This window comes from Petaurus breviceps, unplaced genomic scaffold (genome assembly GCF_028583685.1).
Source record: "Petaurus breviceps papuanus isolate PSGF00001 unplaced genomic scaffold, PetGlider_PUasm1.0 610, whole genome shotgun sequence".
Taxonomy (NCBI): Eukaryota; Metazoa; Chordata; class Mammalia; order Diprotodontia; family Petauridae; genus Petaurus; species Petaurus breviceps.
Window position 1 is genome coordinate 78,891 of NW_027186402.1, and position 23,516 is coordinate 102,406.

Sequence of the window (23,516 nt, forward strand, 5' to 3'; positions counted from 1 at the left end):
GGAGAGGTACCGAGCGAGGGGCCTAAGAGCCGGAGGTAACTTTGTATCCTTGTAATCACAACCAGCCTCGTAACTCTGTAAAGCACAGCGCTCGCTTCGCAGCCTTCGCCTCGCGCGGGCTCTGGGCTCGTTCATCCGACCTTCTTGCCGTGCTTCCCGGTGGGGGAAACTGAAGCCCTCGGCCGCGGTGTGGAGACGTGACCGGGCCACTGGGCTGGGAACAGGTAGGGCCAGGCCGAGCGGCCTCCAGGTGAAGTGGGTGGAAGGGGTGGGGGAGGAGGTGGGCAGTGTCTGCACCGCGTGGGTACCGACATGCGGGCGGAACAGCCCGCCGAAGTTAGGGTGGTGGGGAGCGGCCCGCAGTCCTGTCCCCGCCCTCTCCCTCGGCGCAGGCCCAGAGGGGGCTGGGGAGGGGCGGGGTGGGGGCGGGACGGGGCGGGGCGGGGGGAGCCCCCCCTTCCCCCTCCCCGCCCTCTTGTCGCCTCCCCCTCCCCCCCAGTGGGGCGCTGCCGGTCCAGCCGCCGCTGCTGCCGGGCTCAGGCCCGGCCTGACGCCGGACGCCGCGAACGCCCAAGGAGGTGCCCCAGAGCGCGGGGGCCCGTCCGCCCTTCTGCCCCCTTGGCGCTCCCGGGGGTCTCCCCTCTCGGGTCCCTCTCCCCAGGGGCCCTCCCTCCCCGGGCCCCCGCGCCTGCGATGAGCCCATGGCCTCGTCGCGGACGTCCGGCCCGGTCCGGCCCGCAGAACCCAGCCACGAGGAGGAGGAGGGGCCGGCGGCGGGGCCAGTGGCCGGAGGGACTCGAGACGGTGGTGGGGGCGACCGCTCGTTGCAGCAAATGCTGCGGGCCATCGCGGAGGAGCGGAGGCGTCTCGGCCTCCGCCAGGAGATCAGCGGCCTCGGTGAGGACAGGGGGCACAGGGGCATCGGCGAATGGGGGTCCGGGGGCGAAGGCCCCTGTCAGAGGGGGCCCCGGGGGGCGGGGGACAGGGGGAGGGGGGGCAGGGGGGGGTTGGGGCCGGGGGAGGAGGGCCAAGCTAGTAAGGGGGGCCCGGGGGGGGGGGGGCACCAGCGGTGCCCGCTTGCAGGTGAGCCAGTCCTGAAGGAGGCGGAGGTGGAGGGGAGGGCGCCGCCTGCTTCCTAAAGCCCCCTCCCTCTGTCCCCCGCCTCCCCCAGTCCCTGCGCCTGGTCCGAAAGAGCAGCCCGAAAGGGGCCAGTTGTCAGGGTGCTGGGTGTGCAAGGAGAGTGGCCCGCAGGTCCGGGTGCTTGGAGATCCCCGATGGTAGCTCCCGGGGCTTCCTGCGCGCTCGCTGCCTTTGTTTCCTGGGCTGGGGCGGGCCAGGCTGCGGAGGCTGGGACGCTGGGGCGGGCGGGGTGGTGTCTGGGAGACTCTGCTGGTCACCCCATTCCGAGGCCCTTCCAGACCCGCTGGAGTGCAGGCAACGGGCCCAGGGAACGACCTTTCTGGTGTGTCTGGGGGCATCGAGCAGGCAGGTGGGCAGGGGTGCCCCCCCCATTGTTCCAGCTGCCCTTGGAATTAGAGGTGGGGGTGAAGCTCGAGGAGGGGAGAGGGCAGAAGAGGGAAGTCTCCCCACCCCCATCCCAGCCTCTCACCTCCTCAGACACTTAGTGAGTCAGACACCCCCTCCCACCCAGGTGAATGACTTCATCTTATTCCAAGTCGGAGGAGGAGGCTTGGCCTGTGTTTCAGGGTTAGACTGTCCCCCAGCTGGCATTTGGTAGGGGGCTGGAAAGCTGGAGACATAAGCTGGCATCTCAACTCCAGCTTCCTCCCCTCCTGCCTGCCTGGGTGCCCTCAGGCCCCCTCTGGCCTTCAGTTTCCTCCTCTGTGAAATCTGGGACATGGACTAGCTGGCCTTTCAGATCCTTTCCCTAGGTTGCCAGGACTGGACAGATCAATGTCTCATCTTGTCTGAGCCCCAGTGTCCTGACTGGAGCCCTGGAGGTGGGGGCCCATTACTTCTTGGGTTTGGGGTGCTGAGGCCCCTTCCAGCTCTGAGGTCCTGGGGCTTCTGCACTGTGGGGGACAGAGGCCCCAGGAAGCCTGGAAATGAGAGTTCCTACTGGAGATCGTTGACATCAGGGCTGGAGTTGTGAATGGTTGGTCACTGGAGCCTTTCTTGCAACCAAGGGGAGATCTAGGCTCCCAGAGCCCTCTAAGTGCTCAGAAAAGCCCGGAAATCCCTTAGATCCCACCCCCCAGCCCTCTACACACACTTTGCTGTCCCTTGAGGAATGGACACTTGGCCTGGGGTGGGGGTGGGGCAGCAGATAGGGATTCTGTCTGGAGATACCAGAGACAGTCATTTGACCTTATTTGAGCCCTGGCTCACAGATCCCTCTCATCTCCCATCTCTGGAGAATCCTTCCTGCTCTCTGAGCCTTAGTTTCTCTGGAAAAAGGACCATTTTTTCTTTCTGGCAGTACCCCAGTAAAGCAGGGTGGGTGTGAGAACATCCCAGAACCTTGAAGTGAGTGGGACAGAAATGAGAGCTCCCAGGATTATTCAGGGGGTGGAGCCCTGTCCTAGAGCAGAGGGCAGAGAGCACACAGCTGGCCCCAGCCCCTGCTGCCCAGAAGCTTCCAGGCAGTACGACTAGGGATTCCTCTTGTGGCCCAGAATGAAATTTGAGGAGAGCTCATTTCAGAGCTGCCCCTTGGCCCTAGGGGAGTGTGAGTTCCTCAGGGCTCTGTCTGCTTCTTTGTCTCTTAATCGCTGGCACCCAGCAGACACTTCCTAAATGTTTGTGGGCCAGTCAGGGCACTTGGGGAGGAGGTCTGAGGGTGGGGTAGGAGGGACTGGATGTAGCCCATGGAGGATTTCAGCAGATGGGGGAATGCGGTCAGGTGTGTCTTGTTTTGCTAAGACCTGGTGGGAAAGGAGGCTTCAGAGTTAGGTTGGAGTTGACCTGTGCCAGGGTCAGGGGTCGGGGAGGGCAATAGTGAGCTAGTGAGGGGCATTGAGCAGATGAGCAGTTGGACACAGCAGGGCCAGGCTCTGTGCTCCCGCTGAGTTACCTTTCCCTGTCACTCTCTCTCAGATGTCTCCCTCCAGCCCTGGCCTGTCCTGCTTGGGTTCTGGGCCAGCAGGACCAGCTACCCTTTGGACTCTTGACCTCCAGCTTTGTAGGTCTCCCAAACATCTCTGCTGCCTAAAACTGACCCGTTTCTCTTTGGGCCAGCACCCTACCCCCAGTTGGGGCCAGTGCCTTTACAGCCTCAGAGTCGACCTCCACCTCCCTTCCCCTTCCCCCTCACAGGTGTTTGGCTAGTAGTCTCTCCACAGCTGGCATGGTCATCCCTCTTCTCACTCAGCTAGTCAGACATTCATTAAGTGCCTGCTGGGTGCCCAGTGCTGGGCTAAGTGCGGGGGTTGCAAAGGAAGGCCAAAGACAGACCCTGCCCTCAAGGAGCTCCCAGGCTGATGGGGCAGTCAGCCATGGAGATGTGAAGAACAGGCTGTGTCCTAGAATGAAGAGGGCTGGGAGGGGGCTTCCTGTGCAGGGGGCATGTCAAAGGGACTAAGGAAACCAGTCAAGGCAGGAGGCAGAGATGAAGAGGGGCGGCATTCCAGGCCTGGGGGACAGTTGAGGAAATGCCAGAAGCCCAGCGATGCAGGCTCTGGTGGATAAAATAGTTGGGAACCGGGGGCATGGGACCAAAGAGATGTGGGAAGAGGTAGGTGTAAGAAGACTGGGGAGGTAGAAGGGGCAGGTTATAGAGGGCTTTGAAGGCCAAGTGGAGGTGCTGAGGAGCTCCTGGACATTGATGGGGGCATAATGTGGCAGACTTCGGCTTTAGGAGGGCACAACTGAGTACAGGATGGAGAGACTGAGGCAGGCAGACTACCCAGCAATCACTGCAATAATCTAGGAGTGAGGGCCTGAGGATGGGGGCAGGCTCAGGAGACAAGTGAGCATGTTCATGAAGGAGTGTGGGCACCAGATTGGGTGTGGGGAGGGGGAGGGAGGAGTCCAGGGTGGAAACCTAGAGGATGGGGGGGATGGGCTCCACAGTTATAGGGAAAGGGGGGCAGTTAGGGGCAAGGAGAATTTCTCTTTTGGACCCAGTGAGTTTCAGGTGTGTCTGGTCAGAGATGTCTGTAAGACTGTTGGAGATGAGAGATTGGAGGTCAGCAGAGTTGGGGGTGGGAAAAGCTCTCAGTGGGAGCTGGTGAGACCTCTGAGTGAAGGGAGAAGAGCCGAGGGCCCAGGCTGCACCCTGAAGGTCAGAGGGCATGACCTGGAGGTGCCAGTCCTGAGACAGAGAAGGAGTTGTCAGAGAGGGAGGAGGAGAGCCAGGTGAGTATGATGGGAACACAGGGAGGAGAGGGAATGACCATGGCCACCTGCAGAGGCCAAGGACAGTGAGGACTGAGATGCGGCCCCTGGTGACTTTGGAGAGGGCAGTTTGGGGGGATTGATGGACTCTGAAGTGGATTGTAAGGGGCTAAGAGAGAGAGGAGAGGTCATGGAGGCCTTTTTTCAGTGGTTAACCACAAAAGGGGGAGGATGCAGCTGGGCCCAGAGGGGGAACCTTCCCTAGAGCTCCTGGGCCCTCCTGGCCTCACTGCTTTGGGAGCAGAGGGTAGAAGTGGAACCAGGGGACAGAAGGTCTGTGTTGGAGCAAGGCCTGAGTTCAAGGTCCCCTCTGCTGTGGTGCTTCCTGGCGGTGGAATCCCAGACAAGGCACAAGGGGGTCCCCGGGGAGCTTTCTCAGATGCTAAGTTCCCAGGGAGGTGCTGGTCTGTGCTGGCAGAGGGGTTCTGACATGCCAAGTTGTCCGCACCTGTGAGAGATGCCTTGGTTAAGGTCTCATTATGGGTCAGCCTGTGCGAGGAGGTGGAGCAGACAGAGAGAAAGGGCCGACCCCCAGGGCATGTGAGGGAGGGCAGCAAAAGGCCAGGGAGTCAGGCAGAGCCAGGCCAGGAGCATGGCTGGCCTGGGCACTTCCTCAGGGGCAGGGGATGGCCAGGAAGGAAATCCCAGGTCCAGACCAAACCAGTCTCTTCCCAAGTGTCTTCCCATTCTTTCTGTCATCTAAACCTTCTGTCATCTCAGCACCAGTGGGGCTGAACCCTATTAGAGAGATGGAGAAACTGAGTCCCAGACTAATTTGTCTGTGTTCATGCAGGGAGTCAGGGCTGCAACCGGGCCCGGCCCTCAGGCCACCGAACCTCCCAGAGCTCCCATCTAGTCTTTGTCTGAGCTAGGATTTGTCCCCTAGGGTCTCTTCCAGTCCCCCACTGCCTGGTGGCCTGCCTTGCAGGGAGCATGACAGGTGGGCGTCCCCTCTGCACTGGTGGATGAACCGTCCTGTGGGTCTCTTTGGCCCTGAGCAGAGCTGGAGACGTCCCCTCCCCTGGGCTTGGTCTCTCATTTCCCCAGGCTTGACCTTCAGGACCTGGGATTTCTTTCCATCCTCCCTTCCCCTGCCCTCACTTCCCTCCTATTTCCTTGGTCCTGCCTTACCTAAGGGGGCAGATGGGTGATGCTATGGAGTCAGAAGGCACCAATAAGAAAGCATTAATTAAGTGCTGACTTTTTTGCCAAGCATGCTCAGCTAGGTCCCTGGGCAGTAAACTCAGCCAGTGTGGACTCTGCCTCCAGGGGCTCAGCAGCGCCAGAAGGCTCCCAGGATGGAATGCTGCAGCCACTTCACCCTCAGGGCAGCACCCCAGGTCCCATGATTCTATGGCAATCATTTCCTCTGCAGGCATGTCAGGAGCTGGGGGTCTGGGGTCGGAAGGCACCTGCAGAGGAAGTGGGTCAGCAGTGGGTGGCAGCAGCGATGTCAAAGACATGGTCTCAATGGTGGCGTCTTCTCTGAGGATGAAGGTTATGGGTCTTATGCTGGAAGCAGGCCTGGTGGTCTCAGAGAGAGCATGGGAACCCATGGTCTGGGGCATCTTCATGTACAGAGCCTGGGAGGTGGGCCTCCTGCCAAGGCCCCTGGTAGCTTCAGATAGATAGGCTGAAGACCTGAATTCAAGTCTTGGTTTTATTATTAACTTGCTGTGTGATCTTAGGCAAGTCATTTCCCCCAAGGCCATCTTCTTCTGTAAATGGAAAGGTTGGGTCATTGACTCCTGAAGGCCCTCCCAGGTCTGTCTGTGTTCTTTGCATTCTCTTACTATTTCCACCCCCCTATCATGCCTGCCTCTCCACCATAGCACCTGATAAATCCAGCATCTAATCTTGAAGGGCTGGGTATAGAGGGCCCTGGGTACCGGGCTCTGGGGTTGGGACCCCTTGAAAGGCTGGAAGCACTGGCTCAGATGGCCAGGAAGGCAGCAACTCAATCCCTTTTGACTTGGCCCCTGCCTCAGGGAACAGCGAGAACCAGACGCTCGTGGAAAGCCTAAAAGGGTTTGGTTTTCTCTGCTGCAGAAATCTGTTTTCCCCATAGAATGGCAAATGGTGGCTAGGGGATGGCAGGCAGAGCTGGGAGGGCCCTTAGGATAGAGAATTCAGAGCTGGGCCTGCCTCAGAGACAGTCTGGGCCCTGAAACCTGGTGTGGGCTGGGTCTGGTAACCTGGCATGGGCCGGCCCCTGAGGCACTCTGGCTGGTGACACCTAGGACCCTGGACTTCTCAGAATCTTGTTTTTACGTGCTTGAAATAAAATTATACAGGAAACCAGTTCTGTTGAAAAATAGGTAACAGATTTTTTTTTTTGAGAGGGGAAGCAGGGCAGTTGGGTTTAAGTGACTTGCCCAAGGTCACATGGCTAGTTTTTGTGTTAAGTGTCTGAGGCCAGATTTGAACTCAGGTCCTCCTGACCCCAGGGCCAGTGCTCTATTCACTGCACCACCTAGCCGCCCCGGTTAACAGAATATTAGAGAAGAATTTGCCAGCCCCTGTGTGGAAGCCCTGGCCTAGGCCATTTCCCTGATTTGGTAGGAGGCCCTGAGGCCCAGCCTGGCGTCCCACAGGTGGTAGCACTCACTGCTGACCAGGCCCTTTCCACTGGGCGACAAAGCCTCTCAGCCTCTCGGGCTCTGGAGGGATGGGGAAAGCCTCCTCTCTTCCCTTTCTTCCTGGGCAGCCAGGCCCCTTCTGCTCCCTCCTCCCTCTCCTGGGGGGGCCAGCAGCTGCCCTGCTGGGAGGCTGAAGCCAGGAGGGTTTGAATGATTAGGTGGCAGCCTGTGGCCTGGAGTGAAGTTGCCTCACTCATCTGGGCCTCTCAGGTTCCATCTGCAGAATGGGAAGAAGGGCCTTGTCGCCTACTTCCCAAATTTGCTTCAGGGATCTGAGAGAGAGCAGAGGAGGGTTGTGCTGTCTGAGCTGCAGCGTGCAAGGGAGCTTCCTCTCTTTGGGAGTTCCCCAAACTGGTAAAATCACAAAGGCATGACTGTCCTCCTTCCACTCACATGTTCTGATCCTGCTTCATGGAGTAGAGTAGAGAGACCCTGGCTCTAGAAGGTTCTAGAGGGACCCAAGCTCTGGGAGGTCTGTGAAGGCAGGGATGAGTCTGTGTCACTTTGGGGATGGGAAGGACCAAATTGTCTGTGGCCAGAGAACCAGCCGGTGGGATGGACTCAGTGCCCCAGAGTTAGCCCCCAGGGATGAACTTTTCAGCTATGGTAGCTCATGAAGAACCCTGGATGTGCAGTCTGGCTTGGGTTTGAATCTTCCCTCTGTTGGGTGGCCTTGGGCAAGTGATTTCATCTGTGAACCTCTGTGCCTCAGTTTCCTTCTCTGTAAAATGAGGTTGCACAGGGATGTACCCTGAGATTCCTTTCCACTCTGACTGATGGAGGAGACCCCAGCCACACAAGTGTGAACCCTCTTCAGAGGCACTAGCCTTGGCTCATTTTTAAAGCATGGGAAGCCCCCTGACTTCCTCCAACTGCAGAGGCACAGGAAGTGGGATGGGTGGGCATGACGCAGAGCTTTCTGTTCCTTGTCCAGTTTGTTCCCCTCCCCCAGGGCCAGAAGGAGGAGCTGGAGGATCTGGGCTTGGGAATACAGATTTCTCTGGACTGAGTTTATCATCCTGTGCTCCTGGGGTCTGTGATTCCCTCCTTCATGACAGCTGATGTTTCTGTAGCCCTTGCTTTAGAGGGCTTTTTCAAACATTAATTTTATTTTTAAGTCTGCATTCTCTCCCCCTCACCTCCCCAGTCGTTGAGAAAGCAAGAAAAACAAAGCCTCTGGAACATGCATATAGTTAGAAAAACACATTCCCATCATGGCTGTTTCCAAAAGGATCTGTCCTCTGAGTCCTTCATTGTCCTCTGGCGGCTGGCTTCATTATGAGTCCTCTGGAATTGTCATTGTATTGACCGGAAGTCCTCAATGTTTGTCTTCATAATATTGTTGTTATTGGACAACTTGTCCTGGTTCTGCTCGCTCTGCATCAGTTCACAGAAGTCTTCCCAGGATTCTCCAAAACCACCCTTGCAATGTTTCCTATAGCACCATAGGATCACCTTCATGCACCATAACTTGTTCAGCCATCACCCAATTGATGGACGTCCTATCATTTTGCTACTCTCACAAAATGAGCTACAAATCTTTGTAGATAAGGCCCCTTTTCCCCTTCCTGTGATTCCCCTTGGGGGCATAGACCAGTAGCAGTATCGCTGGGTCAAAGGGTATCCATGGTTTAATAACTTTGGGGGCCCAGTTCCAAGTGTCTTTCCAGAATGACTGGCCCAGTTCACAACTCCGCGGAGGATGCGTTCATGTGCCTGTTTTCTCACAGTCCCTCCCCCATTTGTCATTTTCCATTTTTGTCAACTTAGCCAGTCTGATGGGTATGAGGTAGAATCTCAGAACTGTTTTAATTTGTATTTTTCTAATTGTTAATGATTTAGAGCATTTTTTTCATTTGGCCATTGATAGCTTGGATTCATTCCTTTAAAAAGTGCCTGTTTGCATCCTTTGCTCACTCATTCATTTGGAGAATGGCTCTTATAATAAATTTTTGTTAAATTTCTTACAAGTTTGAGTCCATTCCCTATTTATTCAGAGGCACCAGTGCCTTTCTCAGAGAAATTGGCTGCAGAGATTTTTTTCCTCCCCATTTCCTGTTTTCCTTCTAATTTTAGCCACGTTAGTTTTATTGGTGCAAAAACATTTTAATTTTATATAATCAAAATGACCCATTTTACTTCCTGTGAACTTGGCCATAAGTTCTTCTTTCTTCGTGGGTCGGGGGGCAGTCTCTTCTCCTCTCCATAACGGTTTAGGATGGCGCAGTTTCTGACTTTGCCGTGGCACGTGTCCTGCCGGAGATGCTTCTCTTGGCCTCATTTCGGCCAGACTGCTGTCCAGTCTTCCCAGAGGTTTTGTCACAGGCCAAGTTCTTGGCCCAGCGGCCAAGGTCTTTGGGTTGATCCAACACTTAGTTCTGGTTGCTCCTGTATGTTATACCTGTAATCGGTTCCACCAGTCAGCTCCTCTGCTGGAGGACCAGCACCCAGGACCAGAGTGCTTTGATGATTATGGCTTGGTAAAGTAGTGAGGTCTGTGCTACAAGGCCCCTTTCCTACCCACTGAGCCTCAAAGTTTTCAGGCATTTTCCACAGCTGACCTTACTGGAGCCTCGGAACAGCTCTGGGAGGGATGTTCAACAGGTTCTGGGATCTTCATTTAACAGATAAGGAAACTGAGTCTCAGAGGAAGGCAAGGACTGAGCTAGGGTCACATAGCCAGTGAGCAGCAGAGGCAGGATTTGAACCTAGGTCTTTTCAGCTGCTGTCTCTCGTTCGAGCAGCTTTCTCAGCCTGTGCAGTTTGTGGAGAGTCTAAGACCTAGAGCTAGGAGTAACACTCATTTCACAGAGGAGGAACCTGCGCTCCAGGGAGGGGAAGGGATTTGCCTGAGGAGGTCACTTCAGTGTTAGAAGTGGGATTCAAACCCAGGTCCTCTACCTAGAGCCAGTGGGGTTTCTGCTATTTTAGGACATGTCCTTGTCATTCCAGAAATCCTCCAGGAAGGAGTTATAATAAGAGTGACTAGTGACTAGAAAGCCCTGATTTGGGAAGTGGGTTTGAACCCTGCCTCCCCTGTCACCACGGCAAGTGACCTTGCCTCTCTTTGCCCCAGTTTCCCTTCTATAAAGTGAGGGGGTTAGACTAGCTGAATGACCAAGGGTGGGTCCCTTCTAAATGTATGATTCTGTGGGATGTGGTGTTGTCTAGTGGATAGAGAATGGACCTTGGAGTTGGGAAGACCTGGCCTGAGGTCCTGCCTCTGAAGTAGTTGCAGACCCTGGGCTTTATCTCTCAGTCAGGATCCCAGGTTGCACTCTTCCTAAGACCACAGTTTGTAAGGGACTGATGCCCTACCTTGGGGAAGCTTCCCATGAGACTGAGTCATTTCAGGCTCTGACATTGAAGGCTTAAAGACCCTTCCATCCACCCTCCCCCCAAGTTCTGCAGAGATCATTCTCCCCATTTCACAGATGAGAAGGTGGTCCAGAGCAGAGAAGCACTTAGGAGCCAAGGTACGAAGTCCAGTCACCAGGCTCTAGGGGCAGCCCCACCTGCCTGGCTTCTCTTAGGAGAGAGTAGTCTCAGGTAGAAGGATAGGGAGGATGGCCTTTCGTGAGCACCCTGAACTACAGGACTACACTCGGAGCAGAGATTTCTAGCTGGCCATTGCCTGCATTCACAGGGCTAGCCTGGGGCTGATGGATCCACCTCATTCTGCTTGGCTGGCAGGGCAGAGTCAAGTCAGGCACTATGGGTGACTAGCACAGGGGGGCAGATTTCTGCTCAACTTTGGAAAATGTCCTCTTCAATTTATGAACTTCACAAATTTGAAGAAACCCAAACTTTTCCAAATGAAAAGAAAACAGAACGTTGTAAATGGAGCTGCGAACTTGTGTCAGGGACAGTTTGGTTTTTCACAGTGTGTATTAAGTTTAGCCTGGTAGTTAGTGCTAAGAAAACTGCCTGCCTGCGTCCCCTCCCGAGCTTCCCCTGGATCCCCTCTATTTTCAGAAGCTTCAGCGAGGCTCTTGCCATGCTGTCAATTCTCCCTCCCCGTCCTTGCAGCCAGGAAAGAGAATCAGGTAGAGGAAATGGATGCTTTGTATATGTCTGACAACACCTGTCTCTTTGCACCCATATTCTACCACCTCTCTGAGGAGGAGCCCATCTGCTCTCTGCAGCCCTAGCGGCTTTAATCAGAGTTTGGAAGTCTTTAAAGTTGATTTTGTTCACATTATTGTAGTCACTGTGTCATTCTCTCCCTGGGTTCTGAGGGTTATGTATGGATTCTTTAGATTGGTGCTTTGTTTTCTGTGTTTAGATGTTCTGGGCAGTTTTCTTGTGTGATTTCTTGCATTTGGGGATTCAGGGTCCTTTTGGGAAATCTATGATTTTTAAGTCTCTGCATCTTGTCTCTGAAATAACCATGTTTTGATTGTGTGGAAATCATCTTTTCTGTTAATGTGATCGTTTTCTCCTCTTCTTCCAGGTTGTCCTTTACTTCTGTATTTCTAATCATTTTTTTCCTTTTTTGTTTCTTGAGTGAGGTTTGCCATCATGGATTCAAGTTTTTCTCTTCTGGCATTTATTTGTCCTGTGCAGGCTGCAAATTCTCTTTTCTCTATTTAACCAATACGGACCATGCTCCTACGGGTCTGTTCTTCCTTGGGAATCACAGGGTCCTCTGACTCAAGTGTTGATTCCTTTTCCTTTGTCTTACAGTATTCATTCAGAAGTGTTTAGGCTCACTTGGGAGTCATAGTCCTTTTGGTCACGAATATCTTCCCTGTCACTTTATCTGTTTATGTTCAAGGTCTCCTCTTGCCCTATCACTCACTTTCTGGCTCCTTCCCTTTTGGCAGTGGTTTTCCCAAGGGCTGGGCCTCAAAGGTTTCTTGGCCTCTTCCCACCCTGGATCCTTCTTTCACCTTCCCTGATCTCTGCCCTAAGTGATTTTGGGCAGGGCAGCACTGGCCTCAGTGGGATGCTAGTTCCCTTTGCTTCAGGCCCACTGGTTTCCTGCCCCAGCTCTTTGACTGAATACTTTTGCCTCAGGAGGACTTTCTCCATCACCAAGCTCCAGAGCAGTCTTCAGAAGGGCAAGGCAGGCCAGATTCTGTCCACTCGTCGAGGCCCAGTTCTAGGCTTTCCTTCTTTGCCCCTGCTATTGCCTTCCCTTCCCCTCTCCCCCTTGCAGCTGCAGGTCTTGTGCTTGCTTCTTCCTGGTGATTCTACCTCAGCCAGACTGAAAGCTGGTGGCACCTGGAAGGAAGGCTTCCTGGGTGCCAGTCTCCAGCCTTGCCATTGCCTTACAAGCTGACTTGCTCAGTTTTCTCCTCTGGGAAAGGGGATGCTGAGTTTTGCATGACCTGTGTCATGGGCTGATGGGAAGAAGAAAGTGCTTGGGGCTGTGGAGCCTATCAGGAGTGGGTGGCTTCTGTTTTTTGTCTAGAGGGTGGCTAGCCTGGATTGGGCTAGAGAAGCTCTCTGTTTGAATCCTAGCACCGTTGCTAATGGGTCCTGGAATCTGGGGTCTGGGCCTCATCCATTTTCCCCATATCTATATATTGAAGGAGCTGGACTAGGTGACCTTTGAGTCCCCTCTCCAATCTATCCAGAAAAGATAGGAGTCCACTTCTCCTGGGATAAGAGATATCATGTCTCCCGCCATCTACATCTCTCCCCCCCCCCGCCCCCGCCTTCCCTTCCATCTATATTGAGACCAGAAGAACGGCTCACTTTAAAGCAGCCTGGTGAGGTAGATAGGGGAAATAGGACTGGCCCCATTTTACTGAGTTGAAAGCCGAGGCCCAGAGAATCACCCCAGGTCATTTAGGGATCCAGGTCTCCTGACTCCTGGTCCCTTGGTTGGGGTGAGTTTGACTCAGCAGTGCTTGTGGGAGGATTCCAGGGACTGGGGATGGCATGGTCTTGTCATCACTCCAGGGCCCCAGTGGGAGAGCCTTAGTGTAGGGGCTGAGGGAGGATGGTGCTGGGGGGAATCACCTTGGTTGGGGGTGTAGGATGGTGCTGGGGAGGATCACCCTGGCTCCGGCTTGCTACTTTCAGAAGAGAGGCAGGAAGACCCTTGGCTGGGAGCCTGAAGACAGAGTTTTGAGGCCCAGCTTTGATCCTCACTGATTGGATGATCTTGGAAAAGCTGTTCCTTCGACCTCCTCCCGCCCCCTGCTTTCTCAAGCACAGTGATGTCAAGGGCCTCCTCAGTCTCACAGTCTGTCTATCCCCGACGATGGATCCCCGTGTGCCTGCTCTGGGTGGGCCCTGGAAGGCTTCCTAGCACTGGTAATCAGAAGTGCTGATATCCTGGGCAGGCAAGGGAGGCAGTGAATATGATGACATTGGCCCAGCCTTGGGGCTGGGTTTGGTGACTTTGTGAGTCCCTTCTCTCTGGCTCTCAGTGTCCACCCCTGGACAGCTCTGGCTGAAACAGGCGTTCTGTCCTATGACGTCCCAGAGGGAGGCTGTTGAGCCTTTGCTTGGAGACCTTCAGAGACGGGGAGCTCACCCCTTCCTGAGAAGGCCACCTGACTTCACTCTCACTGTTCCCATATCCTCAGAGGTTTTCTAGCCTCCCCATGCCTGAGCAGGCCTCCTCCCCTCGTCCTCCTAGAAATGAGACCCTCTGCTAAGTTGCCACCTGCCTCTCACCTGCTGCTTCAGTCCTGGTTCTGTCCCCTAGATTCTTATAAACCCAAGTCTGTTCTAATGAAGGACTGGCACAGGTGACCTGGTCTGGGCCTCACTGGCTGCCTAGGACCCAGGCTATTGCCTGCTGTCTCTCCGGGCATGTGCCGTGCCTCCTTAGGGAGCAGCTACAACCTGGGGCTGCAGAGGGGAATAAGTGGGCCTGATTAGTCCCAGAGTGTGTATGTGTGTGTGTGTGTGTGTGTGTGTGTGTGTGTGTGTGTGTGTGTACACAAACATCTGGGGATTAAAAAGGGATCAGGTTTTACTCTCAGTTGTCTCCAGGAGACTGGAGAGACAGGCTGCTGGTATGGGGGGGGGGGGCTGGGACAGTCTCCCCTCATAGTTCCTTCACCCTCCCATCTGTTCCCACTGAGTGGTCAGAACCCTCCCAGATTCCCCTGAGCTGGGATTGAGGTCTTTAAAGGCCCTAGACCTACTGCTCCAGGAGCCTCCCTGATAGGGGGCCCAGCCAGGTGTGTGGGGGGAGCCCTCCACCTCCAGAGCCAGCCCAGCTCACACTTGGAGAAGGGGGGATTCTTAGGAAGTCTCTCCTCACTCCATCTCTGTAGCTTTCCCCCCTCCCAACCAGTTCTGACCACTGAGACCAAGCTGAACAAAGCTGACTGCTTTGCTCCATGACTGCCCTGCCCTACTTGAGGACGCCTTTCCTTCTCCTGGTGAAGCTTGCCCACTGGCCTGAGGGGATGCCAGGCTCTCCCTCTGGATGCCGGGCAGACTGTCTGTGCCCCTCTTAAAATGAGGCTGCAGGGACTGAGCTCAGACACCACAGGTGGTCTCAGCAGGACTGAGAACAGACTTCCCAGCCCCATCACTTTAAGGCGCTCAAGTTTTTGTAGTCTAAGATCTTAAGGGGATTATGAGTCACCTCCCAAGCTCCCTTCTTTCTGGCTGCTCTCCCAGTTCAAACCCTTTAGGGGGCCCCTCTTCTCTCCAGAGTCCATGCTAAACTCCTGACCCTGGCATTCAAGGTCCTCTAGAGGCTGTAACCGTCCCTTGCAGGCTGACCTTGTTTTCGATTGAAAGCGTGTGGCAACCCTGCAGCAGCAGGTCTGTTGGCACTATTTTTCCAACTCCGTGTCTCTGTCTCATTCTGGTCATTCTCACGGCATTTCAGACTTTGTCGTTATTATCTGTCTGTGGGGTCTGTTTGGGGTGCCACAGCCCCCCCATAGAAGATAGTGAACTTAATCAAAGAGGGGTGTGTGTGTGTGTGTTCAGACTGCTCCCCTGTGGCCGACCCATTCTCTCTCAAATTCTTCTCCCAAATCCCTGTTCCCTGAGACACAACAATGCTGAAATTAGGCCAATTAAGGACCCTAGATGGCCTCTAAGTGTTCAGGTCAAAGGAAGAGTCCATGGTGGGGCCAGCTGCTCTATTGACCCATTTGAAGAAATTGCCTCAGTCATCCCAGCCTTCAGCAGCCACACCTGATTGGTCAGCAGCCATCCACAGGGAGGCGACCCTCCTCTAGCAAAAAGATGATGGATCGCCGAGGGCTTGGGGGATGGTTAGAATTTTTTTTGCTTTTTGGAGGGAAATTGGGGTTAAGTGACTTGCCCAAGGTCACACGGCTAGTTTTGTGTGTGTGTGTGTGTGTGTGTGTGTGTGTGTGTGTGTGTGTGTGTGAAGTGTCTGAGGCCGGATCCAAACCCAGGTCCTCCTGACTCCAGGGCCGGTGCTCTATTCACTGTGCCACCTACCTGCCCCTGATGGTTAGAATTTTTTAAGCAATAAAGTATTTTTAATTAAGGTGTGTGCCTTGTTTTCAGACATCATACTATTGTCCCCTTGATTAGCTAGTGTAGTAGAAACATAACTACGTGACTTGCTTTCTTGCCCTGCTCGGGAGCCGAACCCACATCTCAGTGGTATGCCTGTAGTCGCCTTTCCTTCCGTTCTTATCCAGCCTTATGTGGTCTCAGAAATAGGACCAGGCTCCCTTTTGGGCCTGGAGCAGACACCCTCCCCCAGACCCCTTCGGCTGGAGGCCATGAATGCTGTCTCCTCCAGGAAGGCTCCAGGGCCCCCTGGGAGCTCTGCTTTGCCCCCAGGTACTGCCCACCTGGTCTTTCTTCATCCCCTGCTTTGGTCATGAGCTCCCTGAAGCTGGGGCCTCTAGTCATTCTTCCTCTTTTTATCCCGAGTGACCAGTTCCAGTACAGAGTGGATGTCTCTTAGCCTCTATCCCTGTACAATGGGGATTCCTGAATAGCTTGCTATGGTTGTTGTGAGGCCCAGCTGACTCTCAGAGGCCCCAGAAATGCCCTGGGGACTTTGGTACCTCCTGCCTATCCCCTTTCATTTTGCAGAGGGGGAAACTGAGGTCTAGAGAGGGAAGGCCCCTTGCCTGGGTCTGCTAGTCCCAAAGTGGTGGAATTGGGATAGGATTGCCCTGACTTCAGCCATGGGTGGTGCTCAGCTGCTGAGAGCTGATTGGGACTGCTGGGCTGTTAAAACCACCCAGGTGGGCATAAGAGTGATTGTCAGGCAGCCTCGGCCTGGTGGCTGGAAAAGCTGCCTCAGGCCGTCCCTTTACCCCTCGGGAGCCCAAGCAGTGGCTTTCTGAGGTGACCGGGGGCAATGACGGGTACAGGCCCTGGAAACCCCACCTTGAGTGTTCTAGAATTTTCCCACCTGATCAAGTCTCTGACTGAGAAGGGTCAATGCCTCCGGCAGGTGCCAGACTCGATCAAATGGGAAAATTCTAGGAGAGTTCCAGGTGGGGTTTCCAGGGCCTGTGCTGTCAGTAGAAGGAGATTCCTTCCCGGGGGCCCAGCACCCTTGAGACCATGAGAATCATGGTAATAAGATTCTGAGTCAGGGTGCTGCCCACTGGGTTTCCTCCATTCCGGCCTTCCCGTGAGGAAACTCTTACCTTCAGGAACTGGGGAACAATGCCAGACCCGGACCTCAGACTGGGTCCCCCTTTCCCACCCCGATTTGAGGGTTAGCCCAGGCCCCGGTCAGGGTTCTGCAGGGAGTCAGGCAGAGAGAGTGCCCTTGTGTCCTGCCAGAGGGCCTCTTTGTTCTCTGGGAGGCCTGGTCACTCAGCTCCTGCCAGGCCAGCCATCAAAGGCACCATTGAGGGCATACAGAGGGCCATTTAGCTCCAGGGTCCAGTGGCCCAGCACGTGTAGGAACTACCGGAGAGTTTTTTCCTCTGCTGTCCTTGAGCTCTTCAGGGTTGAGAGGCCCAGGGCAGCTCAGGTCTGACATGAGCCAGATAAATGTCCTTGATGGGTGGCCTTGCCTCCATCTGCAGGGGCAAGGGTGGGGCTTTTGACCATTTGGGGTCAAAAACTCCCTGAGGCTGGAAGGGAGTGGGAAAAGGGCTGGCTGGCCCTTCGGTCGCACTGCCAAGAAGTCCTCACAGCCCCCTTTTCTATGACATGCCTTCTGTGTGCCTAGCACTGTGCTGGGGTTAGGGGAGGGGAACCTGACCTCAGCCTTGGAGGAAGGGAATGATTTGAGGCCCTGGAGAGGAGGTGCCTCTAGAACCAGGGAATTGTTTGTGTAAACTTGTAGGGGCAGAAGACTGGGGCACTGAGTTCAGGGGCTCTAGGGCTGGAAGGACCTTCAGAGACTCCTCTGTCTACCCCTCATTTCAAAGAGAAGGAAGTGGAGGCCCAGTGACTTGCCCAGGGTGACCACAGTAGTGAGAAGCAGAGCTGGGATCTGAACTTGGGTCCTCTGAGGTCACCAGCAGCAGCAGTGGCTTCATGGAGGAGGTGGTTGGGCTGCATTTAAAGAATGGTGGGCTCCGAGGCGGGGGCAAGAAGGGAAGGGGCACAGCCTTTGCAAAGGTGTGGGGATGGGAGATGTGCAGACCAGGTTAGCCAGAGTATGCAGAATAGAGTAGTATCCAGTGGAGCCAGGCTTGGCAGCTCCTAATGCTGACCAGGGGAGTTCCGCTGACTTCTGCAGCTGCCCTTGGAGGCAGCGGGGTGAAGGAGGGCGAAGAGTGCTTGGAGACTTTCCCTGGGCTGAGCAGGGGAGGGGAGATCTAAGGCAAGGACTTGGGAAGATGCTGTTGGGTCCAGGGGAAACAATGGGGGAAAGAAATCTGGGTGGGTTTGAAGGCAGAGGGGATGATTGTGATGTCATTTGGTAGAGAAGATGGGTAGAGGCAGAGGCAAGGGTACATGCCTTAGCACAAGGGTGTGGCCTTAGCATAGAGGCTGGAAGAAAGTAGTGAGTGCGAGGTGGTGCCAGTAAGACCTCCCTAAGCCTGTTGGCATGGCTGCTGATTGTTCCTGGGGGATGAGGCTGACAACTTTCTCCTATGTCCAACTCCTGATTTATTCAGGGGACTCAAGTGGTGTAATTTGTGCTGCCAATCGTAGATAAGACACTTGAAGGTGGGAGCCTTGCAGCAGGGAGTTCCCATGACTCTGTGCAGGAGCCTGGGGAGCCTGGTCCAGTTTTCAGCTGTGATGAGGGCATTGGAGCCTGAAGCCTTCTGCTGCCAGCCTAGTCCTCTCTCTAGGGATTGGGCACAGTACGATGGAGGAAGGGAATGATTTGAGGCCCTGGAGAGGAGGTGCCTCTAGAACCAGGGAATTGTTTGTGTAAACTTGCAGGGGCAGAAGACTGGGGCACTGAGTTGTTGGAGGATGTGGCAGTGTTGACCTGCGAGGCCATCCCCAAGCCAGGCGCTGCTCATTAGGGGTGTCCCTCACTCCTCTGTGCTGGGGAAGGGTCTTATGGGTAGTCAAAGCACTCGGGAGCCTCTGAATAGGGACCATTCCTGGTGCCGGGGATAGGAGACTCTACTGGGCACCAGACTACAGAGACCCCAGTAAAGCAAGCCTCTCCCTCCAGAGCTTTTCTTCTATTGGGAGAGATAGAAGAAACATAAGGCCACTCCCTGCCAGGAAAAATCAGGTCCAGAACCTCAGGTGCCCACTGGGGAATGGATGGCACAGTCAGCCTCGTGCCAGTCCTGCCAGAACTTGGAGAGGGCAGGGCACAGGCTAGATCGGGCTGGGAAAGGGAGCTGGGCTTTCAGACATCCCAGGCTGCCTCATCCCCTGACCCCCTGCATTTCACTATCGCTGTCTTCTGGTGATATACCACATGGCTGGCACCATTGCAGAGGACAGACTCAGGAAGGAGTGTCCTGAAGGGAAATGGGAATCTATTGTATGAGGGAGGATCTGGTGGTGGCTACAGCCTAGAGGGCTCATGGAGAAGGGAGCCACCAAATAGGTTTGTGTCCAAGTCATAGGCACATGGACCAGAAAAGAAGGGTGAGCTGGGAAAAGGGTAACTGGTGGCCAGTAAGGGTGCTATACTGATACCCATGTGTAGCAGCAAGCACCCCAAGCCTCCCCAGAGTCGCTGCCACCACAGGTTCTTGGATCTGCTTTGATAAAGGAAAGCAACTCACAATGGGTTAACAAGCTTACTTTAATCAGTCAGACATATATCGTTTACCTTGTTCAGGGGAAAAGGTCAGCACCCCGAACTTCAAAGTACACAGACAGAATTATCAAGACAGAAACAGATCTAGTAGACAGATTTCAAACTGTCCAACCATTACATCCATACCCAATCAACATCTGGGTTTCAACATCTGGGTTTTTCAAAGCCGGGGGGCTCAGGACAACGGCTTCCCAGAATCCATATCAAATCACAGAACACTTCTCAAAGTGAGCCCCCCAAAACAAAGCTGCACATCAGGGCTTATATAGCCTTCTCCTGGCTCAGAGAATGTAACAACCTTATTGACCCACTGGCCAATCAAAAAGTATCTACTGAAAACAAGCCTCCCACCCCAGGCTCCAGGTGCACTTTAGCCTAGGGACAGGGAAGATCTTTAAATTTGCATTTCCATTACACCATGGGACAGAAAGAGAACCTGCAGTACAGAGATCCTTGGGTGGTTCATGGAGAGAAAGGGGTCAGAATCACCAGAGAGCGTCCACATGGGTGCAGAGGACTTGACCTGGAAATCATTGATCCACTGAAGAAAGAACTCAGGAATCACAAAAATGCAGAAGCAGTGAACCTTATAAAGAAAGGGGTCCAAACCTGGACATCAAGACCAACTTTCTGTGGGACCCCAGGCAAGGCTCTTCCTACTCTGAGCTGCCATTTTCTCCTGTGTGAGATGTGTGGTGGACAGGATGATCCCTGGGCTCCCTTCCAGGCCAAGATCTGGGACCCTCTCAGCCTCCTCCTCTTCAGCTAAGTGGGGAGAGAGCATCCAGATCCCATCATGCAGAGATGAGGTGATGGTGCCTTTGGGAGCAGGGAGGAAAGAAGAGGACAAAATTATCAGTGAGTGAGCACCTTGGCTTGTGGGAAACCTTGAGAGGAACAGATGGGAGAGCTGGGGGATGTGGGAGATTACTGAAGAGAGGTGAGAAATGAGGGAGGCTGAGATACTTGGTCTGTTGGGTGAGAAGTCAGAGAATGTTAGGGCTGGGAAGAGACTTAGAACAGGGGCTGTTCTAAGGAAGGAGGGTGGGGGCCAGCTCAGACTTGGTCTGGTCTAACCCGTACCTGAACAGAAATCCCTCTGTTGTGTCTTGAGCATCTGTCCCAGGCCCCTGCTCTGTCCTTATCATTCTGAAGCTTTTGCTTCTGGTGAGGAAAGATGCCTCTGGGAGGACAGTAGGACAAGAAGTGTTTGTGTGTCCCTTGCTTTGTGATTGTGCCTGCCCTGCCCAGCCCCCTCCACCTCTGGCAAGCCCTACCTCGCTCAGTCAGTCCTGGGCCTAGGTCTCTGGTGGGTCTATAGGAGAAACCCCACCCTGGCCAGGTCTGGGAGATCCTTTGTCCCCATTTTTGTTTGGGGGCCCCGTGATCCCCTGGTGTTCTGTCCCAGAAATGAATCTGCCAGCATTTATGAGGAAGGGCCTCTGAGTGCCAGGCACTGGGCTAGGCTCTGAGGCCCCAGGGCCCAGGAAGATGCATACCCTTCTCCCAGGAGCCAAGGAGGCAGCCCTTCCTGGAGTGGGGAAGGCACCCAGGGCACCTGTAACTGAGGATGTAGAGTCAATGCCCAGACATGCAACTTTACAGGGCTTCTCCTTGCCTAGCCCTTTGAGACATAGTGGCAGTATTGGAGGGGTTTCCTGCCCAATGCTACCGAGGAGGGAGGCAGGCAGGGAGGAGAGAGGGCAGGCCCAGCATGGGTAGGATGAGAGGAATGAGCCCAAGGGGCTTGTGGAGGCTTTACATGTTTTCCCTAGAGGCCAGCAGAAGCCACCACTGTTTATGGAGACACATGGCCAGGTCTGGTCTTTAGGAAGGTCATTTTGGCCACTGTGAGGAGGATGAAGCAGAGAGAGGGTGAGAGAGAGGGAGAGGGGCCTGGGGCCTCCCAGCCTCCCCTTGAGGACCAGTGAGGCCATCTGGTCTGCTCTGGGTCAGCCTTGACTCATTTTTTTTGTTGTTGTTTTGTTTTGTTGCCTTTTTGGAGGGCAATTGGGGTTAAGCAACTTCCCCAAGGTTACACCGCTAGTTTGTGTGTTTGTGTGTGTGTGTGTGTGTGTGTGTGTGTGTAAGTGTCTAAGGTCAGATCCAAACTCAGGTCCTCCTGACTCCAGGGCTGGTGCTTTACTCACAGCACCACCTAGTTGCCCCGACTTTTTTTTCTTTTAAATTAATTTACTTTTAGTTTACAACATTCAGGTCCACGAGATTTTGGTTCCAAATTTTCTCCCCCTCCCTTTCCTCTCCCCTCTGTGGCATGCAATCCGATATACGTTCTCCAAATAACTTCACACCAAACATTAGTCAAGTTGTAAAGAAGAAATAACCAATGGAGTGAACCATGAGAAAGAAGGAATAAAACAAAATGAAAAAGAGAGACAGCAAGTACTTTGCTTCAGTCTTCATTCAGACTCTGTAGTTCTTTCTCTGCATGTGCACAGCCCTTTCCATCATGAGTACCTTGGGATTCTCTTATAGCCTTGCATTGCTGAGAAGAGCCCAGTGGATCAGCATCAGGCATCACAGATACATTGTGTCTGTAATTGTGTACAATGTTCTCCTGGTCCTGCTCCCCTCACTCAGCATCTGTTCATATAAGCCCCAACTCTTGGGAAGGTTCTTTGGCCAGGGAGTTTTTCCCCCTGAATCTGCCTCTGCAGTGTCCATCCCTCATTTTGAGTCTGGTCCTCTGGGGTCAAGCAGAATAAATCTAACCTCTCTTCCCAGTGACAGCCCTTCAGGTTAGGTGTAGACAACAGTCCAGCCTCCCCTCGGGAGTCTTTTTTTTTTTAATCAAATGCTTTATTAACTTCTAGTTTACATCATTCATTTCCTCAAGATTGAGTTACAAAATTTCTCCCTGTTTTTCTCCCACCACCCCAAAATAGTGATCCCACTGGATATCCCCTCCTCCAGTCTGCTCTCTCACATATCTTCTCCCATACCCCCTCCGAATTTCCAGTGGGGCACGGTGGATCTCTATTCCCTAGTGCCTATATGTCTTATTTACCAGTTACATGTAATATTATATAAATAATAGTATATATATACATATATTTAAACATTTGATTTTAAAACTTTGAATTCCAGATTCATTCTCTTCCTCCCTTGTCACCCACCCTTACTGGGAAGATAAGCAATTCAGTATAGGTTGTACATGTGTAGCTACGCAAAACATTTCCATAGTGGATATATTGTAAAAGAATGACTATATTTCCCTCCCTCCTATCCCACCTCCCACTTGTTCTATTCTCTACTTTGATCCTGTCCCTTTTCAAAAGTGGTTGCTTCCAACTTCCCCACCCCCTCAGCCTGCCCTCCCTTCCATCATCTCCCCTCTCATCCCCTTCCCCCCTATTCTCCTGTAGGGTGAGATACCCTATTTACTGTGTATGTCATTCCCTCCCCAAGCCAAATTCAATGAGAATAAGGTTGATCTATTCCCTTTTGCCTTCCTGTTCTTCCCCTCCATTGTAACTATTTTTCCCTTGCCTCTTCTATATGAGATAGTTTACCCCATTCTGTCTCTCCCCATCTCCTCTCTCACCTCTTAATATCACCTCTTATTCCTCTCTCACCTCTTGATTTCACCTTTTAAGTATCATCCCTTCCGATTAAATTGGTTCTGTGCCCTCTATCTATGTATACCTGTACAAATATATACACACATTCACATATGTATTCATATGCCTGTATGCCCTCCAATATAGACATATATATTTCTATTCCATTCAACTATTCTCTCACCAAGAAAAGTTTAATAAGTTACAATTATTGTTTTTCCATATTTTCCATACATTGTTTTTCCATATAGGGACTTTGATAAGTTCCTTATGATTCCTTTTCCCTGTTTACCTTCTCATGCTTCTCTTGCTTCTTGTATCTGAATGGCAAATTTTCTATTCAACTCTTTTTTTTTCATCAAGAATGCTTGAAAGTCCTCTATTCCACTGAATGACCATATTTTCCCCTGAAACATGATACTCAGTTTTGTTGGGTAGGTGATTCTTGGTTTTAATCCCAGCTCCTTTGACCTCCATATCATATTCCAAGCCCTTCTATCCCTCAGTGTGGAAGCTGCCAGATCCTGGGTTATCCTGATTGTGTTTCCACAATATTCAGATTGTTTCTTCCTGGCTGCTTGTAATGTTTTCTCCTTGATCTGGGAATTCTGGAACCTGGCTATAATATTCCTAGGAGTTTTCTCTTTGGGATATTTTTCAGGAGGTTATTGGTGGATTCTTTCAACCTCTATTTTCCCCTCTGGTTCTAAAACATCAGGACAATTTTTCTTGAGAATTTCTTGAAGGGTGATTTCTAGGTTCTTTTTTTGATCATGGCTTTCAGGTAGTCCAATAATTTTTAAATTATCTCTCCTGGATCTA

At 53.2% G+C, this 23,516-nt stretch overlaps 1 protein-coding gene across 2 annotated transcripts in view; it reads left to right on the top strand.

Annotated features, from left to right (window-relative positions):
• The first annotated feature begins 531 nt into the window (after positions 1-531).
• The window catches only part of KIAA0930 (KIAA0930 ortholog), a 36,149-nt gene continuing 13,164 nt past the window's right edge, over positions 532-23,516 (top strand). Inside the window, exon 1 of one of the 2 annotated variants that reach the window (XM_069103644.1) lies at positions 532-897. In XM_069103644.1, coding sequence (XP_068959745.1) covers positions 702-897 — 196 coding nt within the window. In that variant the 5' untranslated portion in view covers positions 532-701. The remainder of the gene's footprint in view (positions 898-23,516) is intronic. The other variant, XM_069103643.1, reaches the window with a different exon arrangement.